Source organism: Opisthocomus hoazin, chromosome 11 (assembly GCF_030867145.1).
Source record: "Opisthocomus hoazin isolate bOpiHoa1 chromosome 11, bOpiHoa1.hap1, whole genome shotgun sequence".
In the NCBI taxonomy this organism is placed as follows: domain Eukaryota; kingdom Metazoa; phylum Chordata; class Aves; order Opisthocomiformes; family Opisthocomidae; genus Opisthocomus; species Opisthocomus hoazin.
Genome location: NC_134424.1, coordinates 24,126,571 through 24,149,155, shown reverse-complemented (window position 1 = coordinate 24,149,155; position 22,585 = coordinate 24,126,571). Strand labels below are relative to the sequence as shown.

The following is a 22,585-nucleotide window of genomic DNA, read 5'->3' as shown; positions in this document are numbered from 1 at the left end:
TGCTGGCTGAGAATGGGTTTTGCATACGACAATCTTTTTAGCCAGTGTTAATTATGTTTTTATTACCTGGAGCTCATATGAGCATGTGTGAGTTTTGTGAAGGAATCCTGGAGAGGTCTGTTGATTGGACGTTTTGGTGTTTTGTTTTTTTCAAAAAGCCGTGAGAAGACTGCAATTAAATATTTTTTTGCAGAGGGAAATTTTGGCATTTGTCTTTTATGGGGAGGCAAAAAGACAAAATACACAATTTAGTTTTCAATAATGCAAGAATAAAACTAGCAGATAAAACTTTTCTAGTATTTATAATATAAATTAAAACAGAACAGTAAAATTAATTTTGTTTCTAGTATAATAGCAAATTGTATTAAAGTGAACAGGATATCCATCATTTGACTAAGGCTTAGCAGTCTTATGTGAAGATTCGAACTTTAAAACTGTAATGAAATGCTTGGATTTGTGTATCCAAAACCTAAGCAAACCTGAAAATTCTCGTAATTCCGAAATGTTTATGAATAATGTTAATGTGGGATCATTGATGCCTAGCTGTGTTGTTGTACAAAGAAATGTGATGAGTCTTTCTGTCCAGAAACAGAGAAAAGAAGCACAAAACAGCCGTCTTGTGATTGATTTGACCTTAGCTATTCTTACAGTACAGAATCTGTTCCACTGACATCTTGAAGACTTCTTTAGCAACTTTGAATTTACTGGCATTTTTAGAAAATAGCTATTGATTGGTACATCTGTACACCAGGTCAAATTGCTGCCCTTTTTTTTTTTTTTAACCAAACAAATCAGAAATATGTGCATAATGAGAGAAAGCCAAATATTTCAATCATTTCATTGTCATGAAATACAGTAAGAATATAATCCTTTACCACCTCTTTGCACAGATGTCATAGCTGGTAGTAGAAATAGAGTACCTACAGCTGGGAAAGCACAGAATTTGCTTTATTTTATGCAGCAATGAAAGTACAGACAACACAATGATTTTTCAAAAGTAAGAGTAGACATTTTTTGTAGTGGAACAATGGAGCAAGACCTTTTTAGTTGCCTGAAGATCAGAAGAACTGATATCACTGGTCATGGGATGTTAACCTCTGGAAGGGGTGGAGTTTATAGGGTTTTGCTCAAAGAATTGTAAATGGCTGCTTATTCCAGATTTTATTACCTCGAAGCAGAAATATGAGTAACGTGAACTGGAATTACTTTGTGACCCATACTAGATGGTGAGACTATTTTTACAGCGTTTTGGGGGATGATGCAGGAAAGCATCGGCTTTGTGTGTAAACACAAATTGCGATCAGTGGCAGACGATGAAGTGTCTCTGTATTCAGTGAGCGGCTTCAGCTTGCACTCCCCTTTAAGCGCGTAGTCAGGCCTCTCCAGCTGCTTCTCCGGCGCAGGGGAGGTGTCGGAGCACGGGCAGCGGTCGGTGCGAGCCCTCCAGCCTTCGGACGGCATGGCTGCCGGCAGCTGTTTCTTGGCCACGCAGTAACCTCGTGGGTGCACCGGCGCATAGCGAGCCGATGGACCTCCCCGGAGGAGCGCGGGCTGTGACTGGGACCATGCCTGCAGGCATCGCTTTCCTTCACCCTCCAGGCAGCCCGTCACCTACCAAGTGGACATAACTCTTTAAGCTCTTTTCAGTGGTGCCCAGTGACAGGACAAGGGGCAATGGGCACAAACTGAGGCACAGGAAGTTCCGTCTGAACATGAGGAAGAACTTCTTCCCTCTGAGGGTGATGGAGCCCTGGCCCAGGCTGCCCAGGGAGGCTGTGGAGTCTCCTTCTCTGGAGATATTCAAGACCCGCCTGGACGGGGTCCTGTGCGGCCTGCTGTAGGTGACCCTGCTTCGGCAGGGGGGTTGGACTAGATGACCCACAGAGGTCCCTTCCAACCCCTACTATTCTGTGATATTCTGTGAACTCTCCATGCCACTTGCTTGATGGAATAGAAGCCAATGTTTAAATGTTAAATGTCTGTTGAGTTTATTTTAATTTTTCTTTTAAATATGTGTCTGGTTAATTACAAAAATGGACTCTTAAGAAGGAGTCTATTCTATTTTATTGCTTTATTTGAAAATCTGTTTAAGGAAGACAGTTCCCAGTGTTGATGGCCAGGGATTTGCACTCCATGCTTACAGAAAAACTAGCTCTTTGGCAGGTGCTGTAGAACACCAAGGTACTCTAACAAACTGTGATGTACTTTCACCAGAAAATTTTCACTTCTGGCAGTTAGAAATTCTGCTGTTTACTTGTAGGCAGATCTTACTTTCGTGAAGGATAACATGAGAATGTGTATCCCATCCAATGGCTGAAGCCTTGGAGAAGGTAGAGGGCTGGCTGACTGTTACGCTAACCTTGCCAACAGCTCACCCTTAAACGCTGTTTGCTTTACAGGACTCTACTTCATCAATCATGTAGTAACAGGAGTGGCAGTAGGAAGGAGCTATAGATTCTCTTTTTGCTCTACTAGAGGCGCCTGTATGTTGTGCAGCATGGGACACAGTAGCATCTCTTCTGTTCCCACTGCAGTGAGAATTTCTTACCTGAAACTTCAGAGTAAGAAAGATGTCTTACAACCTTTGTTGTCCGAGTTCAAGGTAGAAGAATTGAAGGGTTGTGCTGCAAATCCTAAAAGGTGGAAGAATAATGGTGATTCTCCTGAGGGAAGATGAAGAGAGCTGTAGCCGTTTCTAGCCATTGTGACCTGAGCACTTCAGCATAGTTGATGGGGAGGACAGTCACTCTTTTACTTACCTGTAGGCCTGTCGAAACAAAGGATGATCTCAAAATTATAGAGCAGGTCTGTTCCATCATATTCATTTTTCAACAACCATTTTGGCAGTGTGACAGAGTAGTTTTGATTCAAAGTAAATCAAATCAAAGTTCCTGTTATCTAGAGGTTAAAGGCTACTTACTTGATTGGGTCTGAAGTCCAAATTAAACAGCCAAAGTGACCAGGTTATTTTAGTTCCATAACCTCTGTTCTATTTTTAGATTAGAATGTTCTTTCTATAAATCGTGGAAAGTTAAAGAGAGATCCTAGTTATAAAACAGTAAGTGTTTTACACTTGCTGTTACTGACAGGCTTTTTCATAGCTGCAATATGTCTAAATCAAGGATTTTGGTTCAGCTAACTGTCGGCAGAGGACTCGGAAAAACATTTTATATCTCAATCTAAATTCACTTGCTTTGCTGAAGATTTTTGCATATTGAATCTTTTTATTTGTTTACTACTTTCAAGATCTACATAAATGCATGGAATTTGGAAAGTCATAAATTAATTTTCCTTGAGCCTTGGTTTTAAGACTCTAGGATAAAACACTTTACATACTTCAATGAGTAAAGCTTTCAAATATTTCTGGTTATTTGGAGGAAAAATACCACTGTTTAATGCCAACTATTTTTTTTTCTTAATATAAAAGTCCCGAAGATTTTCAGGCATGTGGGAAGATGTTGCTTAGAATTTGCAAAAGTGAAAAATAGGTTGTGGAAGACTTCTAATTCTATTCATATGCATGCTATTGTAAGTTGCAATTAAAGTCAGTGTTATCCCTCTATTTAAAAAAAATAGTGAAAAACTTTTTTCGAGTTATGCTGCTTTAATTTAACATGATTGTTTTTGGGGGTTTTTTTTATGACTTGCAAGCTTACTAAAGCACATAAATGTTATATAAAATATACTGTTAAAATGCTGTTTGTAATTATTTAGATGGTTATTTTTCCCATATAGAAGTTTGCCAATTAATCCGCTAACCGTTGTTCTGTAAGCCCATTAGTTGTATCGCTGCTTTTGGAAGTACGGATCAGATCAGTTCAGTCCAGGAGCACACCTATGATAAGCCATTCTGTTCTGAGGTTAGCCTGGGCCTCGGATGCCAACAAACCTCATTTGCTTTTATGATATGAGAGGTCAGAGCCTTCCTAAGAAGAACCTAAAGCTGGCTTAACTGCCCAGTGTTAGCCATCCAACGTTACTATACAGCCTAACGCATTATATGGTGACAAACTCAAGCCAAACGATAGATGGGGCCTAAACATTCCTCCAAAACCTACACCTGACGGCGAGTTTGCATCTCAGCCCTTTGGACGGGAGACAATTGGACCTCAGGTTGGGCCCAAACTCATTACAGAGGTAACTAGCTTCTTTTAAAATGTCTGTTTCTTTTTTTTTTTGTTTTCAGGGATTACAATGGTGGACACGGAAATGCCGTTTTGGCCCATTAATTTTGGAATTAACCCAGTGGATCTGTCTGCGATGGATGATCATACACATTCCTTTGACATAAAGCCATTTACCACTGTTGATTTTTCAAGCATTTCTTCACCGCACTATGAAGATATTCCTCTTGCAAGAACTGATCAGACAAGCATTGATTATAAATATGACATCAAGCTCCAGGATTGCCAGAGTATGCTGTTAATTTTTTCAGTATTTCCTTTATCTTCACATTTGTTTCTTTCTCTGGAAAGTGTGCTGCTAGCAAAAGGATTTAGAAGTGTTCAGATGCCTAAATGCCAGTATCCTGTGTCATCAAGATATTCTTGCAGGGCAGACAGAAAAGGTAGAATACACATAGCAGACCTTCACCCTTCCAAAGCAGCAGCTGGAGATGAGGCAAGGTAGTCTAAAGTAACTAAAATGACACTAAACACTTTTTGTTAGACACATGAACCCCACCGTTTGTTTCTGAAACCTCTAGTCTCCTATTCCTGTATCTTGTGTTTAAATTGTCCTTTGAAACTTTATGCAGACTATGCAGAATAAATATCCTGGATGTTAAAAAATGCCCCAGCATACATAGCATATTAATACACGTAGCCTTTTAAATTCCGAACAGCCTAAGAAACGGATGGAGTAGAAATATTGGCTGCATCTGAGTCACAACGTCGGTATAACTTTTATCAGTGTTCCTAATGCAGGCATAACCTCAGTGCCTCATAGGCTAGTGTTATTGATATACTGTGAAAAACACTGCTCTTTTGCCAGTTACAGTAAAAAAAATTACATGGAAGTCTCCTTTTAAGAAAGGAAGTGTCCTATTCTTAAAGAAGGTGTTCCTGCATTCCTGCTCAAAGTAGGAATGTGAGGTTGCTGTGCCTGGAACTTTTTTAAAGATCTGCTTAGCCTACCTAGATCTGACATCACTTTTGTTTCTAGTAATATGTACAGGAACTCTTTCAGGGAACTCTTGTTAGGAGATCTGTGGCTTTTAATTTTGGTTGTATAGCAAAGCAGGTGCTGTGTACCTCAGGGTTACTTATGGAAGAAATTAAAAGACATTTTTCCAGCTAATAATTTTTTTCTTTTGTTTAATTAGAAATGTCCATAACACTTGAATAACAAGCTAGTAGAGTTTAGGTAGGATAAATCCTCTTTGTCTTTACTTAGATAATTTTCCACTTTTCTTTTTTCTTCCTAGTTTATATAGGAAAGAAAACTTTCTAGTTTGTATGTGTGGCCAGTCTGGTAAAGAAAAGTATTCACCTTATTGTAACACTATGTCTGTTACATCACTCCTGAGACATGATCTGATGTCGTGTTATAGTGTCAAATGTCACAGCTTACTTCTATGACCAGCAATGAGGGATCTAAAGATACCATATCTGGTTGTTTGAGCTTGTCCAACATTACAAACTGATCTCTTAATTAGAAACTTTAAGAAGAGAAAATGAATCTCTAAACTGCATCCAAAGCTGAACAGTGGTCCCCAGGAGGGAGTTAAATTTCTTTAAATGGGTAATATTATATTATCCAATATATGTATTACCAAATAATATATTATTCAATGTATAGATGTATTAGACACCTAAATATTTTTTTAGACTAGATTAGAAACTCCAGTCCATCTCCCTGCAACAGTTCTGAACACCTTAAAGCAATACAAACCAGATTAGGTACTGAGAAAAGTCAGGCCTTTCATGTACGAGGTCTCCACATGTAAATTTTTAATGTCCCTATCTTCAAATCATTCCATGCTACAGAGCTTAAAACTGCATCTGTAAAACGGGGTCTACATCAGAATCGGCCTGGGCGAGGTTTTTCAGCCTGACACTGCTGGTGCAGTAGCTGCGTACAGCTCACAGCCCTTTGCATCCTGCGTTTACTGCTCACTTTGTGTTCTGAAGCAGACCATGAATCTGTCTGTGTTTGCTGTCATTGCTCTTGATTATTCCTTGCTGCTTCTTCTCGTTATTTAATTATACTTTGAGCTTATCATTTAAACCTTCTCTATACACAGGTGCTATCAAAATGGAGCCTCCTTCCCCACCCTATTTTTCAGAAAAAGTTCAGTTGTACAACAAACCTCATGAGGAGTCTGCCAACTCCCTGATGGCTATTGAATGCCGCGTGTGTGGGGACAAGGCCTCTGGATTTCATTACGGTGTGCATGCGTGCGAGGGCTGTAAGGTCAGTGATCACAAACGGGTTTCTTCTGAATGAAGTTTCCGTACTATTTTCATCTGAATAATCACTTGGTAAAATCAGAGATCTGTGCTTTTTTAGAAAAAGTTTGAGGTCTTTATGCAAGTTGCTCCACACATACTGCATGTACTTTATGACTTCATAAGTGGGAGTGTTTTAAAATACAGTTTGCTTCTTTTATTATGTTACTGATCTATTTAAAATTTTTGTGCATTTCTTCTGCTTTTATCAATTATGCAGTTATATTTCATTCCTGCTGTCTTGGAGGTCACTGGTAGAATCTCAACTCATTTAACACAGAAAAAGCAGGCCCATGCCCAACTCTAAAGCTCAATACTTCGAGAAATTTAAAGCTCAGACTCTGTTATTCTGATTGATTAGAGTTTCTTTACCCAGCTTTCACATTTCTAGGCTGCTACAGAAAAGTCTAACGGTATTAAAGAATGTGGCTTTCTGCTTTAAAACTCCACCAGCTTTTTTTTATGTCAATGATATTTAGTGCTTATAACACATGAAAGACAACTGAATGGTATAAAAATTGACCAGCCTCGAGAACGAGAAAAGAAATGCCAGAGAAATAAACTAATACTAATTCATTGAGGTCAAAGAAAAATATTACAGAGCTTAATGTGAAATTCCCATCTTCTCTATTTTCAATATCTCGAGGAAAATAACTAATAGTGCAGATCTAATGCAGAGCTTAAATAAAAGTTGTAGCGCTGAATTAGGAGCACACATAAAGCCAGAAGTATGCTGTTGATTAATTAAAATACAGTGCATTATATAAATCAGACTTGGCATTATGCTTTTATTATTATTTGCTGTGAGGAAAAATTAGTTGTTACAAAGAACAAATGGTGATAAATTTGGATAAGTTCTGTAAATTGATTATGAGTGTTCTGAGAAAACATCTCTAAACTGTAAAAAAACAGAATTGTGAATTTCCATGATTTCTCTCTTTGTAAGACTTTGTAAGACTTCTGTGCAATAATTTCCATGAGTTTGGCACGAAGCTTTTGGATTTTTTATGTGCCAATGTACTCTGCAAACTTGTAATATCCAAACAATTGAGATAAAGTAGAAAATAAAACAACCTAGAAAATAGAACCCAGAAATAAATATTGCGAAATTAGTTTAGCACTGTCCAAAAATAAAGAAATAGAATACGTGAAAGAATACAAATTCTCTTTAAGTACTCAGGCTCAAAAGAGAAAATAAATATTTGAAAATAAATAAAAAAATACTTAGTTGAGGAAAAAAAAGGTTATGTGTTATCTGTTTGTTTAAATTTTCTACTTGAGATCAAACTGCTGTTGGCAGAATTTTTGGTTTGTTGTGATTTATAAAAAATGTTCTACATTGGTAGTGAACTGTAAATTTTGAAAATTTCATGTTCACTTTGTAACAAATTGTCCCGTGAGCAGTGGAACAAGTGGACCTTCGCTTCCTTTGGCGCAGTGTTCCTCATGCTCAGCACGTCTGTAGAGCTCCCAGCTTACATCCCGAATGTCCTTTAATCCCCACAGATTCCCATAAGCTTCCCCAGCTACTGGAGTTTTTCATCTCTCTGTCAAGTTAGGTTGAAAATGGCTAGGAAGATTAGAACAGGAGCACCCTGATTAGCAGGCAGTATGGTCACTTGAGCCTTATGTCCTTAGGAGATCTGTCTAAAACAAAGTTAGATTCAGTGTGTATACAAAAAGGTGCTTTGGATGCATAGGGAAGTGAGACAACGACACTGGCAGTTTCTCGCATCCTTTTACATGCCTTTGTGTTTCCTCCAGGGCTTTTTTCGAAGAACAATCAGATTAAAGCTAATTTATGACAGATGTGATCTTAATTGCCGCATCCATAAGAAAAGCAGAAATAAATGTCAGTACTGCAGATTTCAGAAATGCCTCGCCGTCGGAATGTCACATAATGGTAAGCGTGCGTAGCACATTTTAAAACAATAATGTTTCATCTGAAAAATAACATGAAACGTTGACTACTGATTGTGCTGCTTTAACAGTCTTCTGTTTCTTTACGCTAGACAGTTTAGAAATACATATCAGAGAGTTTGCCTCTGAGTTTAAGGCTATGTATGTGATTGGAGCTTACTTTCCGTATAAAAATCAGATAGGTAGAGATCTGCACTTACCGATAGAATACATAATAGGAGTTTGCTTTACTCTCCATCATTCCTGACACTGTTGGTTGTTCTTCCTGAACATATTCCTCGTGCAATTGTTATTTTTCAGTTCATTGTCTTATTTTCTGGCAAGAGTCTCTTGCATACTGTAGCTCAGTATCACTTTCCTGTAATTGGAAAACTAACTTTAATTGTGAAAGATGGACTAGAGAATTTACTGAAAGTTTGTCAATAATAACAACTTGAATTTGATGCATAGAACCCTTATCAAGGACTGTTAGCATCACTAAGTTAACACTTGCTCATACTAGAACACGACATAATTTAAATGAATGGGCCAGACCCTGTACTGTTTTAAAAACCCTGTCCTCCTCCTTCCTAGGATACCCACATCTGGGCATAGATTCCAATGTGTGGTAAGTAGGAGTGCAGTGTTTCTTAGCATGCTCGTTCAGCTGTCAGCCTCGCATCGTAGAGTGTGCATAGCTGTGATTCCTGTGTAACATGTCTGACCTCTCCACCGTCCAAGGCGAATATCCCCTCCCATCTGTGCACCGTGAGCAGCGCTTCCATTCTGAGTGTGCTGTAGGCTCAGATAGCGAAGGTGTTTGCAGCTGTGTGTGGTTCTGTGACTGCCTTCTGGACAGCAGGTTAGCAGGTAGCACTGAGCATATCACCATACTGCTCTCTTGCATAGAACTTAGAAGAAAGTCCCTCTGAACTTTAAAACTAGCCTATGAATTCATGTGGAAATACTTCCTTATGAATGCTGGGACAGAAAGACAGAATGAAGATTCTTTGCTGCCTTGCTTTGGCAAAGTTGAGTGAAAACAGGAATTAAATGTCATAACATAGAGACTTATGTAATTCTAAGGGTAAAGAATTGCAAACATGACTGGGAAAATAATTTCTCTGTGTTTTTTTTAGAACTTTCATTATTTTTGATATAAAAAATGAGTGTACTGTCCCCAAGAGGAAAGCTTAACTGTGGTTTGCAAAGTTAATACATGCAGTGAATGTAAATTGGTATGGGAAATGTTTTGCTAATAGAAAATATGGTTTTCAAGTTCCTGGGATGCAACAGTCACACTTAAAAATAAATCTAATTTTGAAATGCTACTGTGGGTATTTTTATAGTAATTTAGGAGGTTTTATTATTATTATTTTCAAGGTGCATGCCAAATTCTCTCATAACGTAGCAACACAGCTACCAATTATATCAATGGGAACCATGTGCCATTCTATCAAGAAGGGGAAGGCCAAGACCATTCTCTCTGGCTTAGTAACACAAAGGGCTCAAGAAATATTTTTAAAATTAACATTTTACCTGCTATTTTTTGCCTGTTCAGCCACTGCCACGGCAGCAGCTGTGGCACTAGCAGGGCCCATGGTTGTGGGAGTCAGGGAGAGGCATCGAGAGGAGGGGGAAAGGGGAAAGCCATTTGTCCCGGGGCTTGAAGGAGCGCTTTCGCGTATTCTCACCGTGAGTTCACGTAACAGGGAGTTGGCAGTGTTTATACTCAAGTATTGGCTTCTACATTTGCCTTTTTTGCCCACTCTGGTTACATTACATTGCATGAAACAACAGCCTCCTTCCTCCATCATTTAAAAAACAAATTCATAAAAAATAATGAAATTTCGCCTTTGAAGACACAGGCCTAAATAAAAAAGCATGCAGAAATGCAACACTGGATATTGTCAGTGACACTGAGACCCATTTTTATGTTACATCTACAGATTAAAGTTCATCCATTTGGGTAGTGAAATTATCTGAATTTTAAATGCTTGCAATCAGAATGTGGATTATTTGTGCCTGAGGGCTCCAGTCTATGACTGTCTTTGCACAGATATATTATTGCAAAATGAATAGGGCACTTACAAAAACGGGGAATGCAAGGAGACACTTAGCAGCTACAGCCACATTTTTTCACGTATAAACGCTACATACCACTTGGCTGAAGGTTAAAAAAGACAGTAGTGTTCTCATGCTTTGAATATTGTTTTCCTTTCCTTCTCTAGCCACAGTGCTTCTCTGTGTTTAACTCTTAGCTGCTCAGATTGTATTCTGAAGTACCACTAATCAGAAGCTTGGTTCTTCTCTTTTAGAAATTTCATTATTTTTTTTCTGTTCTACTAAATGTACTATTTATATAAAACAAGCTACTGTAATGGGAAAACGAGTACACATGGCAGTATGGCTTTATTGTCAGTTCTGGGAGCAGTGAATTGCTCAGCGTGGGCACATGCCTCCAGTAAACTCAGAGGTGTCCGCCCTGGCTTTATCTTGTATTTTCCAGTGTAAGAAACTATGTTTATAGTCTATCTGGGGACTCATTTATGCTCAACAGTAATCTAGAAGAGTAAAGTGCTATATGGAATAATCTATAAGCAATCGTAGTGACTTCTCCAAGCCATAAAATGTGGTGAAAGGATGAATCCTCTAGTTTTTCCACAGACAAAGGGTATCATGTAGCATATAGTGTCTCAGTATAGTCACTACAGGTTTTATATCACTGACATTTGGAGAATACTGCAAATGCAAGTAAAAGAAATAACTGCCAGAGGAAAGAGAGAGAGATCATACGTTCCAGCTGCAGGCACATGCCCAAACTTTCATAATCTTCTATTACTGGGAAAGAGACTGCCAGGTGAACCCCTTCCACCCTCGCAGCATGAGCAGCAAGCCGTATTTCCAGATCCCTTGAACCAGCTTGCAGGCTTGTCCCTGCCCTTCCTGCCCCTATGGAACCTGCCTTGATCCCCTTCCCAGGCTCCAGGGAGATAAGGAAGCTGGGCCTGCTGTGAGGGTAGATGGAGGAGAGAGAAGATAGATAGAGTAGCAAGGTCCAGCGAAATAGAAGCTGAGGCCAAGGTCACAGGAGGGGGGTGAAGAGAGAAGCAGAAAATCATGCCATCCATCCTTGAAATTTTCTTCATCCACCAGAAACGCTGTGAGCTCTTATCCACTCTGTGAACTCTCCTTTATCCACCCGAACCTCTGTAAGTATCATCAACCACTCCTGCTTCTCCTCTCACCCAAAATCCCACTTTCCACATTCCTTCCGTAAACCTCCTGGTACCTGACCTCTCCCTGACTTCTGTCTCAGTCCCCTGAAAATGACAGTGACTTCTCCAAAAGGAAACTCCTAGGCTTGTACCACAAAACTGAATTTTGCCCCAGATTTTGCCTGCAATGCTAATAAACACTGAACAGAATTGGCTGCAACTAATATAATGTTTATAAAATACACTCTAAACAAAAAAAATATGAAAGCTATCCTGTTGCCTATCAAATTATAAGATAGGAATGTTTGATTCACAACTCTCTAACTTTATGTTGTTAATGAATTCTTATATTTAAAATATACTTTTGGGTCCCGATCACCTTTTTTTAAGAAACTCTGTTCTCATAATTTATGAGTTAAATCAGAAATCTTCCACGACACATATGTTCATGAAATAAACAGTGTTTAAAAGTGGATCATGGAAGATCCACTGCTATTAATCCATCCTAAAAACACCCATTGAGAAAGAAACAAACACATGTGGAAATGATAGGTTGCTAATAAACATACAATCTACACAAAAATACAGATGCATGATGAACTTTACACCAAGCACAGTTTTCACACACTAAGCACAAGAAAAAATTATGAGATTCCTGAGGGCTTTCATTATTGCCGAATTATTGTATGTAGAATTCTGATAATAATGATGATGGCAGGCAACAAGATACACCCTAAGAATTTATATCGCACAGAAAACAGTAAGTTCTCACTTCCATTCTTAGTGACGTCAGTTCATGTATTTAGAAGAAGACTTGGTCCTGTCTGCTAAATGCAAACTCTGCTAATATGAGTGGCTGAGCTGATATTTTGCTGAGCTGATAGACGTGTGATCTGATAGATGGCCATCCCGCTGGAGTGAGCGGGTTGTTAGACCAGCGGTGGGTGTTTTAGACCAGCAAGAGATAACCCCGCTATACCGCTTTGATTAGCTACTCATCTAGTGCATTCTTCGATAACAACGGGTAGTTTGGACTCGTTTGACATTGATATAATAACTTTCTGTGCTAGGAGTAAGCTTGGTGTGTTGTATCTAACTCAATTCTGAAAGCAGCATGCAAGCATTCAAGAACAGAAGTTAATGTTTATAACCTTGTTTACCGTACAACAACTATGTGCTAATTTTCTTTCAAAGTAATCTCCTTGGCATTTTAACAGGCTTGCTATAAAACTCAATGTTAACTTAGGCAGTAGTACTTCTTTTGTTGTTTGTGGGTTTTTTTTTCCTTTTTCATTTACACAAAAGGAATTTAACATAATCTTTTTTTTAAAAAAGAAGCCAGGAATCTGGTCTTCCTAGAAAAGTTAGCATTATGAGACCCCATGCCAAACCTATGCCAAATATTCCTTAAAAATATATAGCAAATTTCTATGCAGCTTTAATCATGTATGATTTGATACAGTCTTCCTCCACGTCTTTGGGCTTTAACTCCAACATAGATTATACATAAGGGTGCTTGCATTCATAAACTTCAGCACAGTGAAGACACTTGATTTAACATTAATGTTCACAGGGGTTTTTGACTGTATATATAAAAATTGTACAAGTTCTCAAACACATGGAAACAAAATATGAGATATGATTCCACCAAGGTAGACTACTGAAACAAATAGCAAAGTAATAAATAAAATTTGGGTTTTATACCACTTTTCAAGCAGAGATCTCAAAGCATTTTTCAGGATAATAAGTATCACCATCACAAGCAAAATAAAAATAAATGAGAAGTTCAAGAAGGCATCTACTCTAGAACTACTAACTGTAAATGAAATATTAACAATGTGATGATCAGGCTGGGGGATGAGGGGATTGAGAGCAGCCCTGCCGAGAAGGACTTGGGGGAAAGCCAACCGTGCCCTGGGCTGCATCCCCAGCAGCGTGGGCACGGGGCGAGGGAGGGGGTTCAGCCCCTCTGCCCCGCTCTGGTGAGACCCCCGGGAGTCCTGCGTCCAGCTCTGGAGCCCTCAGCACAGGACAGAGCTGGAGCTGTGGGAGCGGGGCCAGAGGAGGCCCCAGCAATGATCTGAGGGCTGGAACCCCTCTGCTGGGAGGAAAGGCTGGGAGAGCTGGGGCTGCTCAGCCTGGAGAGGAGAAGGCTGCGGGGAGACCTTAGAGCAGCTTAAAGGGGGCCTACAGGAAAGATGGGGATGGACCTTTTAGCAAGGCCTGTTGTGACAGAACAAGGGGTGATGGCTTTAAACTACAGGAGGGGAGATTCAGACTGGACATAAGGAAGACATTTTTTATGCGGAGGGTGGTGAAACCCTGGCCCAGGATGTCCCATCCCTGGAGACATTCCAGGCCAGGCTGGACGGGGCTCTGAGCACCCTGATCCGGTGGAAGCTGTCCCTGCTCGCTGCAGGGGGTTGGGCTGGGTGGCCTCTGAAGGGCCCTTCCCACCCAGACCGTTCTGTGATTCTATGAAATTGGTATCCTTTGTTGAGGAACATGGTTCTGGAACACCCTTAGTCAATCTTATTTTCTATTAAAAAAGTAAACACAATGTAAGCTGTCATTTATAAATTCTACACCAGTGTTATTCTAAACTTTTAACAGAGAACTATCAACAATATGTTGTTTAGCAATACCAAATTGCTAGCACAAATACTGTAATTTACTTTCCAAGAGAGACTCTTGGACAGGAGACAAGAGACCATACACAGGAATCGGGGTACAGGGTAAGGGACGTATTTAGAGAACATAGCATACATACTATGCTGTCACTTTATACTCAAAACGTAAAGTAAGCCTGTTTTATACTGGCAGTATCAGTGCACCAGTAGATAGATACAGTTCTGTGGAAAACTGCCATAAGCTTTAAAAAATAAACTATCCCCCTTGATTCTGGCAAACTTACTTGAAAAAACAGGCACTAGTCTATTTACCTGTGTATTAATTTCTAGCAATAAGTTTCTTACCAGTCTGGTTTCTCTTCTTTAAAAGAATACGATTGTACAGTTTAGTCAGTTATTCTCTAATGACAAAACAATCTCTGTTATGAAAATTCCCCATCTTTTCAGTCAAATCTCTATGTTAAACAATTCTATTTCAGTAGTCGGTGTCATAGCTGGTATATACACTGTGGTATATAGTTAAGAATGTTCCAGTAGATACTTGATTAAAAGGCAGGGGGAAAGGACAAGAAAAAAAAAAGGTGGAATAAAGAAAATTCGTATGGTTTCTAATGCCTTGGGGAAGTGTATAATCAATTTTAGAGCTAAGCTAATATTTAACCATACGAAGGGGAAGCAATACAATGTCCCCCTCTTTTTTTTTTTTTTTTTTTAATCCCTTGTTTGTAAAAATAACCTTGATGAAAGGGAAACTTATGTCAGTGAGATTCCAGATTAGAAACCTGCTTCTGCAACCCCCAGCTCTCAAGAACAGGCCCACAACAGAATCATGTCTCAAACTGGTGTTCAGTCAAGCTCTGTTTCCATAACAGAATCATCAAGGTTGGGAAAGACCTCCGAGATCACCAAGTCCAACCGTCACCCCAACACCACCATGCCTATTAAACCATGTCCCGAAGTGCCACATCTACATGGTTTTTGAACCCCTCCAGGGATGGGAACTCAACCACTGCCCTGGGCAGCTTAACAACTCTATCAGTAAAGAAATTTTTCCTAATATCCAGTCTGAACCTCTCCTGACGCAACTTGAGGCCATTTTCTCTTGTCCTATAGCTGGTTGCTTGGGAGAAGAGACCAACACCTGCCTCACTACACCCTCCTTTCAGGTAGTTGTAGAGAGCGATAAGGTCCCCCCTCAGCCTCCTCTTCTCCAAAGTAAACCACCCCAGTTTCCCCAGCCGCTCCTCATCAGACTTGTTCTCCAGACCTCTCAACAGCCTTGTTGCCCTTCTCTGGACACGCTCCAGCATCTCAGTGTCCTTCTTGTAGTGAGGGGCCCAAAGCTGAACACAGCACTCCAGGTGCAGCCTCACCAGTGCCGAGCACAGGGGCACAATCACCTCCCTGGTCCTGCTGGCCACACCATTCCTGATCCAAGCCAGGATGCTGTTGGCCTCCTTGGCCACCTGGGCACACTGCTGGCTCATGTTCAGCCGGCTGCCGACCAACACCCCAAGGTCCTTTTCTGCCGGGCAGCTCTCCAGCCACTCCTCCCCAAGCCTGTAGCGTTGCATGAGGTTGTTGTGACCCAAGTGCAGGACCTGGCACTTGGCCTTGTTGAACCTCACACATTTGGCCTTGGCCCATCGATCCCAGCCTGTCCAGATCCCTCTGCAGAGCCTTCCTACCCTCAAGCAGATCCACACTTTTGCCCAATTTGGTGTCATCTGCAAACCTGCTGAGGGAACACTCAATTCCTTCATCCAGATCATTGACAAAGATATTGAACAAGACTAGATCCGAAACTGGGCCCTGGGGAACACCACTTGTGATCGGCCACCAACTGCATTTAACTCCATTCACCACAACTCTCTGGGCTGGGCTGTTCAGCCAGTTCTTTATCCAGCAAGAGTACACCCATCCAAACCATGGGCAGCTAGTTTCTCCAGGAGGATGCTGTGGGGAACAGTGTCGAAGGCCTTACTAAAGCAGGTAGATAACATCCGCAGCCTTTCCCTCATCCACTAGGCAGGTCACCTGGTGGTAGAAGGAGATCGGGTTGGTCAAGCAGGACCTGCCTTTCATGAACCCATGTCGGCTGGGCCTGATCCCCTGGCTGTCCTTCACATGCCCGGTGAGCACACTCAGGATGAATTGTTCCATAATCTTCCCCGGCACCGAGGTCAGGCTGACAGGCCTGTAGATCCCAGGATCCTCCTTCCAGCCCTTCTTGTAGATGAGTGTTACCTTGGCTGTCCTCCAGTCATCTGGGACCTCCCCTGTTAGCCAGGACTGCTGATAGATGATGGAGAGTGGCTTGGTCAGCCTCTCCGCCAGTTCCCTCAGCACCCTTGGGTGGATCCCATCTGGCCCCATGGACCTGTAAGTGTCCAGGTGGCATAGTGGATCCCATCTGGCCCCATGGACCTGTAAGTGTCCAGGTGGCATAGCAGGTCGCTAACTGCTTCCTCCTGGATTATGGGAGGTTTATTCTGCTCTCCATCCCAATCTTCCAGCTCAGGAGGCTGAATACCCTGGGAATAATTGGTCTTACTGTTAAAGACTGAGGCAAAGAAGGCGTTAAGTACCTCAGCCTTTTCCTCATCCTTGGTGGCAATGTTCCCCCTCGCATCCAGTAAGGGATGGAGATTCTCCTTGGCTCTCTTTTTGCTGTTCATGTATTTTTAAAACATTTACAACAGTGGCTAGCCTGAGTTTTAGCTGTGCTTTTGTCTTTCTAATTTCCTCTCTGCACGACATAACAAGACCCCTGTACTCCTCTTGAGTCACCTGCCCTTTCTTCTGTAGGTGGTAGACCCTCCTTTTTTTCCTGAGTCCCAGAAAGAGCTCCCTGTTCAGCCTGGCCGGTCGTCTTCCCTACTGGTTCATCTTGTGGCACATGGGGACGGCACATGGGGACAGCCTCTAACACTTAGAGTTAGTATGCTTACAGAATGAGCTTACAGAATTCACATCAGGCTGTGAGAGACACATAAGTTATTGTGAACATACTGTAAAGATACTATATATAATGTTATAAATGTATTCCATGTAAAATATCAAAATAGTTTACAAGTAGGATTTATCATAACAAAACATTTTCCTGGTCCAGAGCACCTAGTTCCTGATACGATTGTGAAATCTCTCCAAGGACATGTTCCTTAGAGTTCCTAAGTATTTCTTACTATGTGTTAAGAAGTCTTCAAGTCATAATAAATTGCACTCCATATATTTCTGGAAGCAATCAACATTTTATAGACGTGGGCAACTCTGATCTCCCTTTTTTATTAACAGTCCTTTGTATGAGGCTAGTGTTTGCCTTGCTCGCTTTCCAGATTCAAAGATCCACTGTAACACTCCGAGCAGTCTTGCTAGACCTTATTTAGGTCTTCAATTTGAAAACTCTTCCTCAAAAGAGATGGTGAGGAGGAGCTGAATTTGTTGGCAAGAACCCAACCAGAAGCATCAAAGTATCACAAGATTTTTTCTGTTGATGAAGCTGTTGCAAAAGGCACGTTTGAAAAGTGGACAAAATAATTATAAAACATAACCCTATGAATGTCACAAATTTAATATGAAATTAACATTTAATCTGAAACCAGGTTTAGTGAAGAACGTAATAGCTTTGAAGGAAAATACGAATTTAACAAATGCCTAGCCGCACTGTTCAACAGGGACTTTTAATTAACCTTTAACACTTTTATTAGCTATGTTATTATTTTAACACTTTCCTGACCCAACATTTTAGTTATACTTGCTGTCCCTGTAACAACTTCTTACGATATGTATGTCATAATATATTTTAGCTTTATTATGTTGATGACAGTTTGATTCCTTTTATTGAATCAGTCCTTAAGTATCATCAAAAAAATCTGTCAATGCTATAAAATATTCTCAGTGAGTTTTCACTCCATTTACTTCATTAAGTACTTCATACTTCATTCACTTTACATCTTCAAGAATGTCTAAAATGCAGATCTTGGTATCATGGGTTTAATATTATCAACATCCACGTATACTAAAAAAAAACCCTCAAAGATTTGTGTAACTGCAAATACAATTTTTTAATAGTGAGAGAATCCATTTTAACTGCAAAATGGAAATACCAAAATGGTCTTGATTCACAGTGTTCATGGAAGCATATGTAGCTGAATTAATTCCTTTGTAGTTATGCTGAATGTTTTCATCTTTTTATTTAGGTTACACTAAGTACAAACATGAATTCTCTTTTTGTTTGATATCAGTTTTTTATACGTCACTAACATTACCGTATGTTCATCCACTCCCATCACTTCTTACAGCATGGTATCAGTCTCTTTGAGCCACTGTTGCACGTCATACAAACTAATGTGAAGTCAATAATTTTTCTTTAAATGTTTTGCTCTCAGAAGTAAAGAAGGCTGGCAGTGATGTCGCCCTGAAAACTATTCTTAGTAGCTGATCAAGAATACTTACTGTTCCCCATGAGAGAGAAAAAGGTGCCGTGGTATGTGTGATCCAAAACACGTATCAGTTGGCAATTATTTAGAATTCCCCATATGAAAAAATTATAGGCAACAGACATTTTCTGGGGGAAAAAATGTAGAATATGTTAAATTGTATCTATTCAACTAGGTTGTCTTTCATGACGATTTTTATTCTGATATGATAACTCGAAGAATGCCCAAGCAAATATGACATACACAGCATGCATCATTTGGAGACCAGGTTTGCTGAAAGAGAAATGTAGTCCACTTGTAAAAATAAACAACCTCGTTTCTACAGCCATGAAATAAGAGAACTGATTGATAAATATAAGCTACGACAAATGGGGGGTTTTATGTTTTCTGGCACAATTATGTATTCTTGGAAAAAAGTGTGATTTTTGTCCATCAGCACACTGCAAGCAAACTCATAAAAGGAAAGTGACTGGTCATTTCCAAAATAAATGTCCTTAGTAGAATCATTCATATATATGATTTCAACAGCACTTTTACTTTATCCATGGAAGATACTAATCACTGAAAAAATATTTATAATATTTCAATTTCCTCCTAAGGCCAAAGTACAAACCTTTATTTCTTCCTTCCATTTTTTTGTTTTGACGCTCTTTTGTTCTGTTTTGTTTTCATTAAACAAAATAAATTCTGTTTACTGCAATATCTTATGATAAATCAGTCGATCTTGATGGCTCATTTGAAATATTTTTCAAGTCAGTCCCTATATGAATCAACAGTGTCCTGGACATGAAGTGCATAGGTGTAAAAGCAGGATGTTCACAGTCTGCCTCAGGCTGGTGTGGAGCAGTTGTGAGATCAGATGCCTCTGTAGAATCCTTTCCTGCTCTCTCAAATCTGCATGCACACAGAATTACCGTGAAGAACTCGGCCTTTTCTGGCTTTTTGATTTGCTGCACAACCTTCTTTCTCATTCCTTAATTCTTTTGGTAACATTTTATAGCACTTTCTACATGAAGTTCTGTGGAACTACTTAGGAATTTATTCCTGCAAGGCATGTGAGTGTTTTGTTTCGAAACAAATGAAGGATCTGAGATCCACATGGTGATTTGCCCAGAACAATACAAGCCTGAAAGGTGGTTCTTACCCTAAGTCAACTGAATTTTCATATCTTTAAAATTCTTTATATTTTATTTAGATTGCAGGTAGAATCAGTGGTTTTCACCAATTCTGTCAAGTGAGCTGACAAGAGCTTTGCATTTCCAAGAAAAATATTGTAGTCTTACTGTTTGGGTGCCTAGATTATTTCCTCTTTGGGATGTGTTTGTTTACATGTCTTTAAAGCACTTCAGCTGTTTTGCCTATGTTACTGGAGAAAGTAATATTCTTCTTACTTGCCTAAGAGCTGTTTAACTAAAAACTTGAAGAGCTCATCACAAAAGGTGACATAAAAAGCTGTTCAAGTATGCTTTTTTAGGTGCAACTGTAGCTCTAGTAATTGCTTGTCATCTTCTTCAGCCATCAGGTTTGGGCGAATGCCACAAGCGGAGAAGGAGAAGCTCTTGGCAGAGATTTCCAGCGACATCGACCAGTTAAACCCTGAATCTGCTGATCTACGAGCACTTGCCAAGCATTTGTATGACTCATACATAAAGTCCTTCCCTCTGACCAAAGCCAAGGCGAGGGCGATCTTGACAGGAAAGACGACAGACAAATCAGTTAGTTCCCTCTGTTTTCTCTTTTTTCTTTCTTTTGAGTAACTGATTTACCACATTGACAACACATCTTCTAAAAAAAAGAAAACTTTGCTGTTGGCAGTTACATATTTCAAGCTGTGTCTGAAACACAGGAAATGTTTTTAGATAGGATAAGTAAACATTATTTGAAAAAACTCCAAGTTCACCTAATAAAATACTTGAAACCAGTACAAGAATTTGAAGGTCATCTTAACCTTTTTGTATTCTCTGATCCACTCTTCCCATGTTCCTTCTCCTTCACCAAAGGTTATCTTCCACACTATCTTTTTAAGGTGGTTATCTAGCTGTCAGGAATTGGTTGTTGTATTTTATATGTGTGTGTGTATGTATATATATATATACATATGCATATTTTCAAGCATCCGTATCATAGCATATTATCAGTTCTAGCTGTACCCAAAGGAATATTCTTTTTCATAAGTGTCGAGTGATTTCCAGTACCAACACCATGGCTAGCCTTAATGATGCTTATTCTTACGATGCTCTGATGACTTCCTGCATTTAGCTGGGTTACCTTGGATCAAATCAGTATCCTATGCGGTGCAATTTGAATTTTAGGAGCATGTACAAGAAAACCTTTGAAAAGTAAGGAATAGAGATATGTGTATCTGTGAGTTGCTTTGGAAACTTCACTGGCAATACATAACAATCTTTGTAACAGTGAGAAGGAGGATAAGATCTGATAATTGTGCTAGGTTTTAAATTTTGTCACTATTTTAATACCTAAAGAACAACATAGATTTCCACAACTTGTAACTCTTAGTTTGGTATATTTTCTAGAATCATCAGCAGAAATTTTATTGTCAGGATTACAACAGAGACTGTATTTTATTTTCTTTAATAATTTCAAAGACAGGAAAGAATTTGGAGCTATTTTAAGCTTTCTTTCTTTAAAGGTGGTTAAAATATTAATTTAAATATTGCCCCTAATTTGGTTGTACCCCTCACATAAAAGCTTCAGATACAGCGGACAGTTACAGTTTGAGTAACTTTTCATCACGGAGTATAAAAGTTTGAGCTAGCATAGTTTATTTATTCTGCAGAAAGCTGATACACTGAGTCCACTTGAGGGTCATGGCTTTTTCTGAGTCTCTCTGCACTTCCCTCTCTATATCAGAGACATAGGTTACTGGGAAGGAATTAACACAGGATTTGGGTTTTTTAAGTGTGTGCTCAATAGCTATGTACCTGCACTGGGAAACAGAAGTGGGGTGTGTAATTATGTGTCTTGTTTACTCCTTTTCGTCCTAAAAATGTCACCAGGAGGCCTGCTCCCTTTTCCTGCAGCTGCCCAGTGCGCGCACTCGGCAACGTGACGGAAGGTTGGGCAGGGTTACGTCTGGTGCTCTCACCTCCTGGTTTTCCAGGCCCATGTTTAGAAATCTGGTTCGGAGGTCCCAAGCGCATCCTTGAATCCTGCTTTTGTTCTGTAAGGTTCTACGAAGTTGCCATGGAAATCAGTTGGCGTGTGGTTTGCTGCTCTGCTGCGCTGGCTACTTCACAGTCTGGGCCTACGTAACGTGGTGATGTCTGAAAGCTGCCCTAATGCAATACTCGTGTAGTAACTCTATAGTATGCCATCAATGATGTTCTACATTTTTACTGACAGTTTTAAAACTTTTCCTGGTTAGAATATAGCAATAAAACAATAGACATAGAATTCAGCTTTCCGTGGCTGCAAATTTTCAAGTCTTTTTAAAAAAATAACACTGGAAGAAAGACACTCGGTATTTAATGGTTACAACTTTGATGTTACTTGAGCTGTAATGGGCTCTGTGCTTTGGAACATCAAACTGTTTGTTATGGCCATAGTTTATGTTATTTTTTAATTGCTGTATCATCTGCATTAACTGAAAATGATTGGATATGCTAAATGAGCGTGTCAAAACTAAAATGACTAACTCATCCTCTTCTGGGATGTACAGTGCTCATTTGACATCAGATTCTACTCACAAAGTTCATCTCAATATTTACATTAAAAATTTCTTCAGCTATTTCGAACTCTTTCTTGATTTTCATACTCTAATGTCAGTAGTCTGGTGACACAGTATAGTCTTTCTAAAGCACATCTACGTGCACAGAATAGATTACTTTTTCTTGTACTTTGTGCTTCCACTTAAGATTTTCTAGAAAGAAAAGCAAGGAATGGCCTGCTAGTACTAAAACATGCATTCTAAAAGCCTGCTCTACAGTCTT

The 22,585-nt window shown here is 39.7% G+C and overlaps 1 protein-coding gene across 2 annotated transcripts in view; it reads left to right on the top strand.

The window, feature by feature from the left end:
* Positions 1–22,585, top strand: part of PPARG (peroxisome proliferator activated receptor gamma) — a 65,951-nt gene that overhangs the window by 30,670 nt on the left and 12,696 nt on the right. For both annotated transcript variants that reach the window (XM_075433278.1, XM_075433277.1), the window contains exons 2-5: positions 4,187–4,414; positions 6,245–6,414; positions 8,214–8,352; positions 20,151–20,350. In XM_075433278.1, coding sequence (XP_075289393.1) covers positions 4,195–4,414; positions 6,245–6,414; positions 8,214–8,352; positions 20,151–20,350 — 729 coding nt within the window. In that variant the 5' untranslated portion in view covers positions 4,187–4,194. The remainder of the gene's footprint in view (positions 1–4,186; positions 4,415–6,244; positions 6,415–8,213; positions 8,353–20,150; positions 20,351–22,585) is intronic.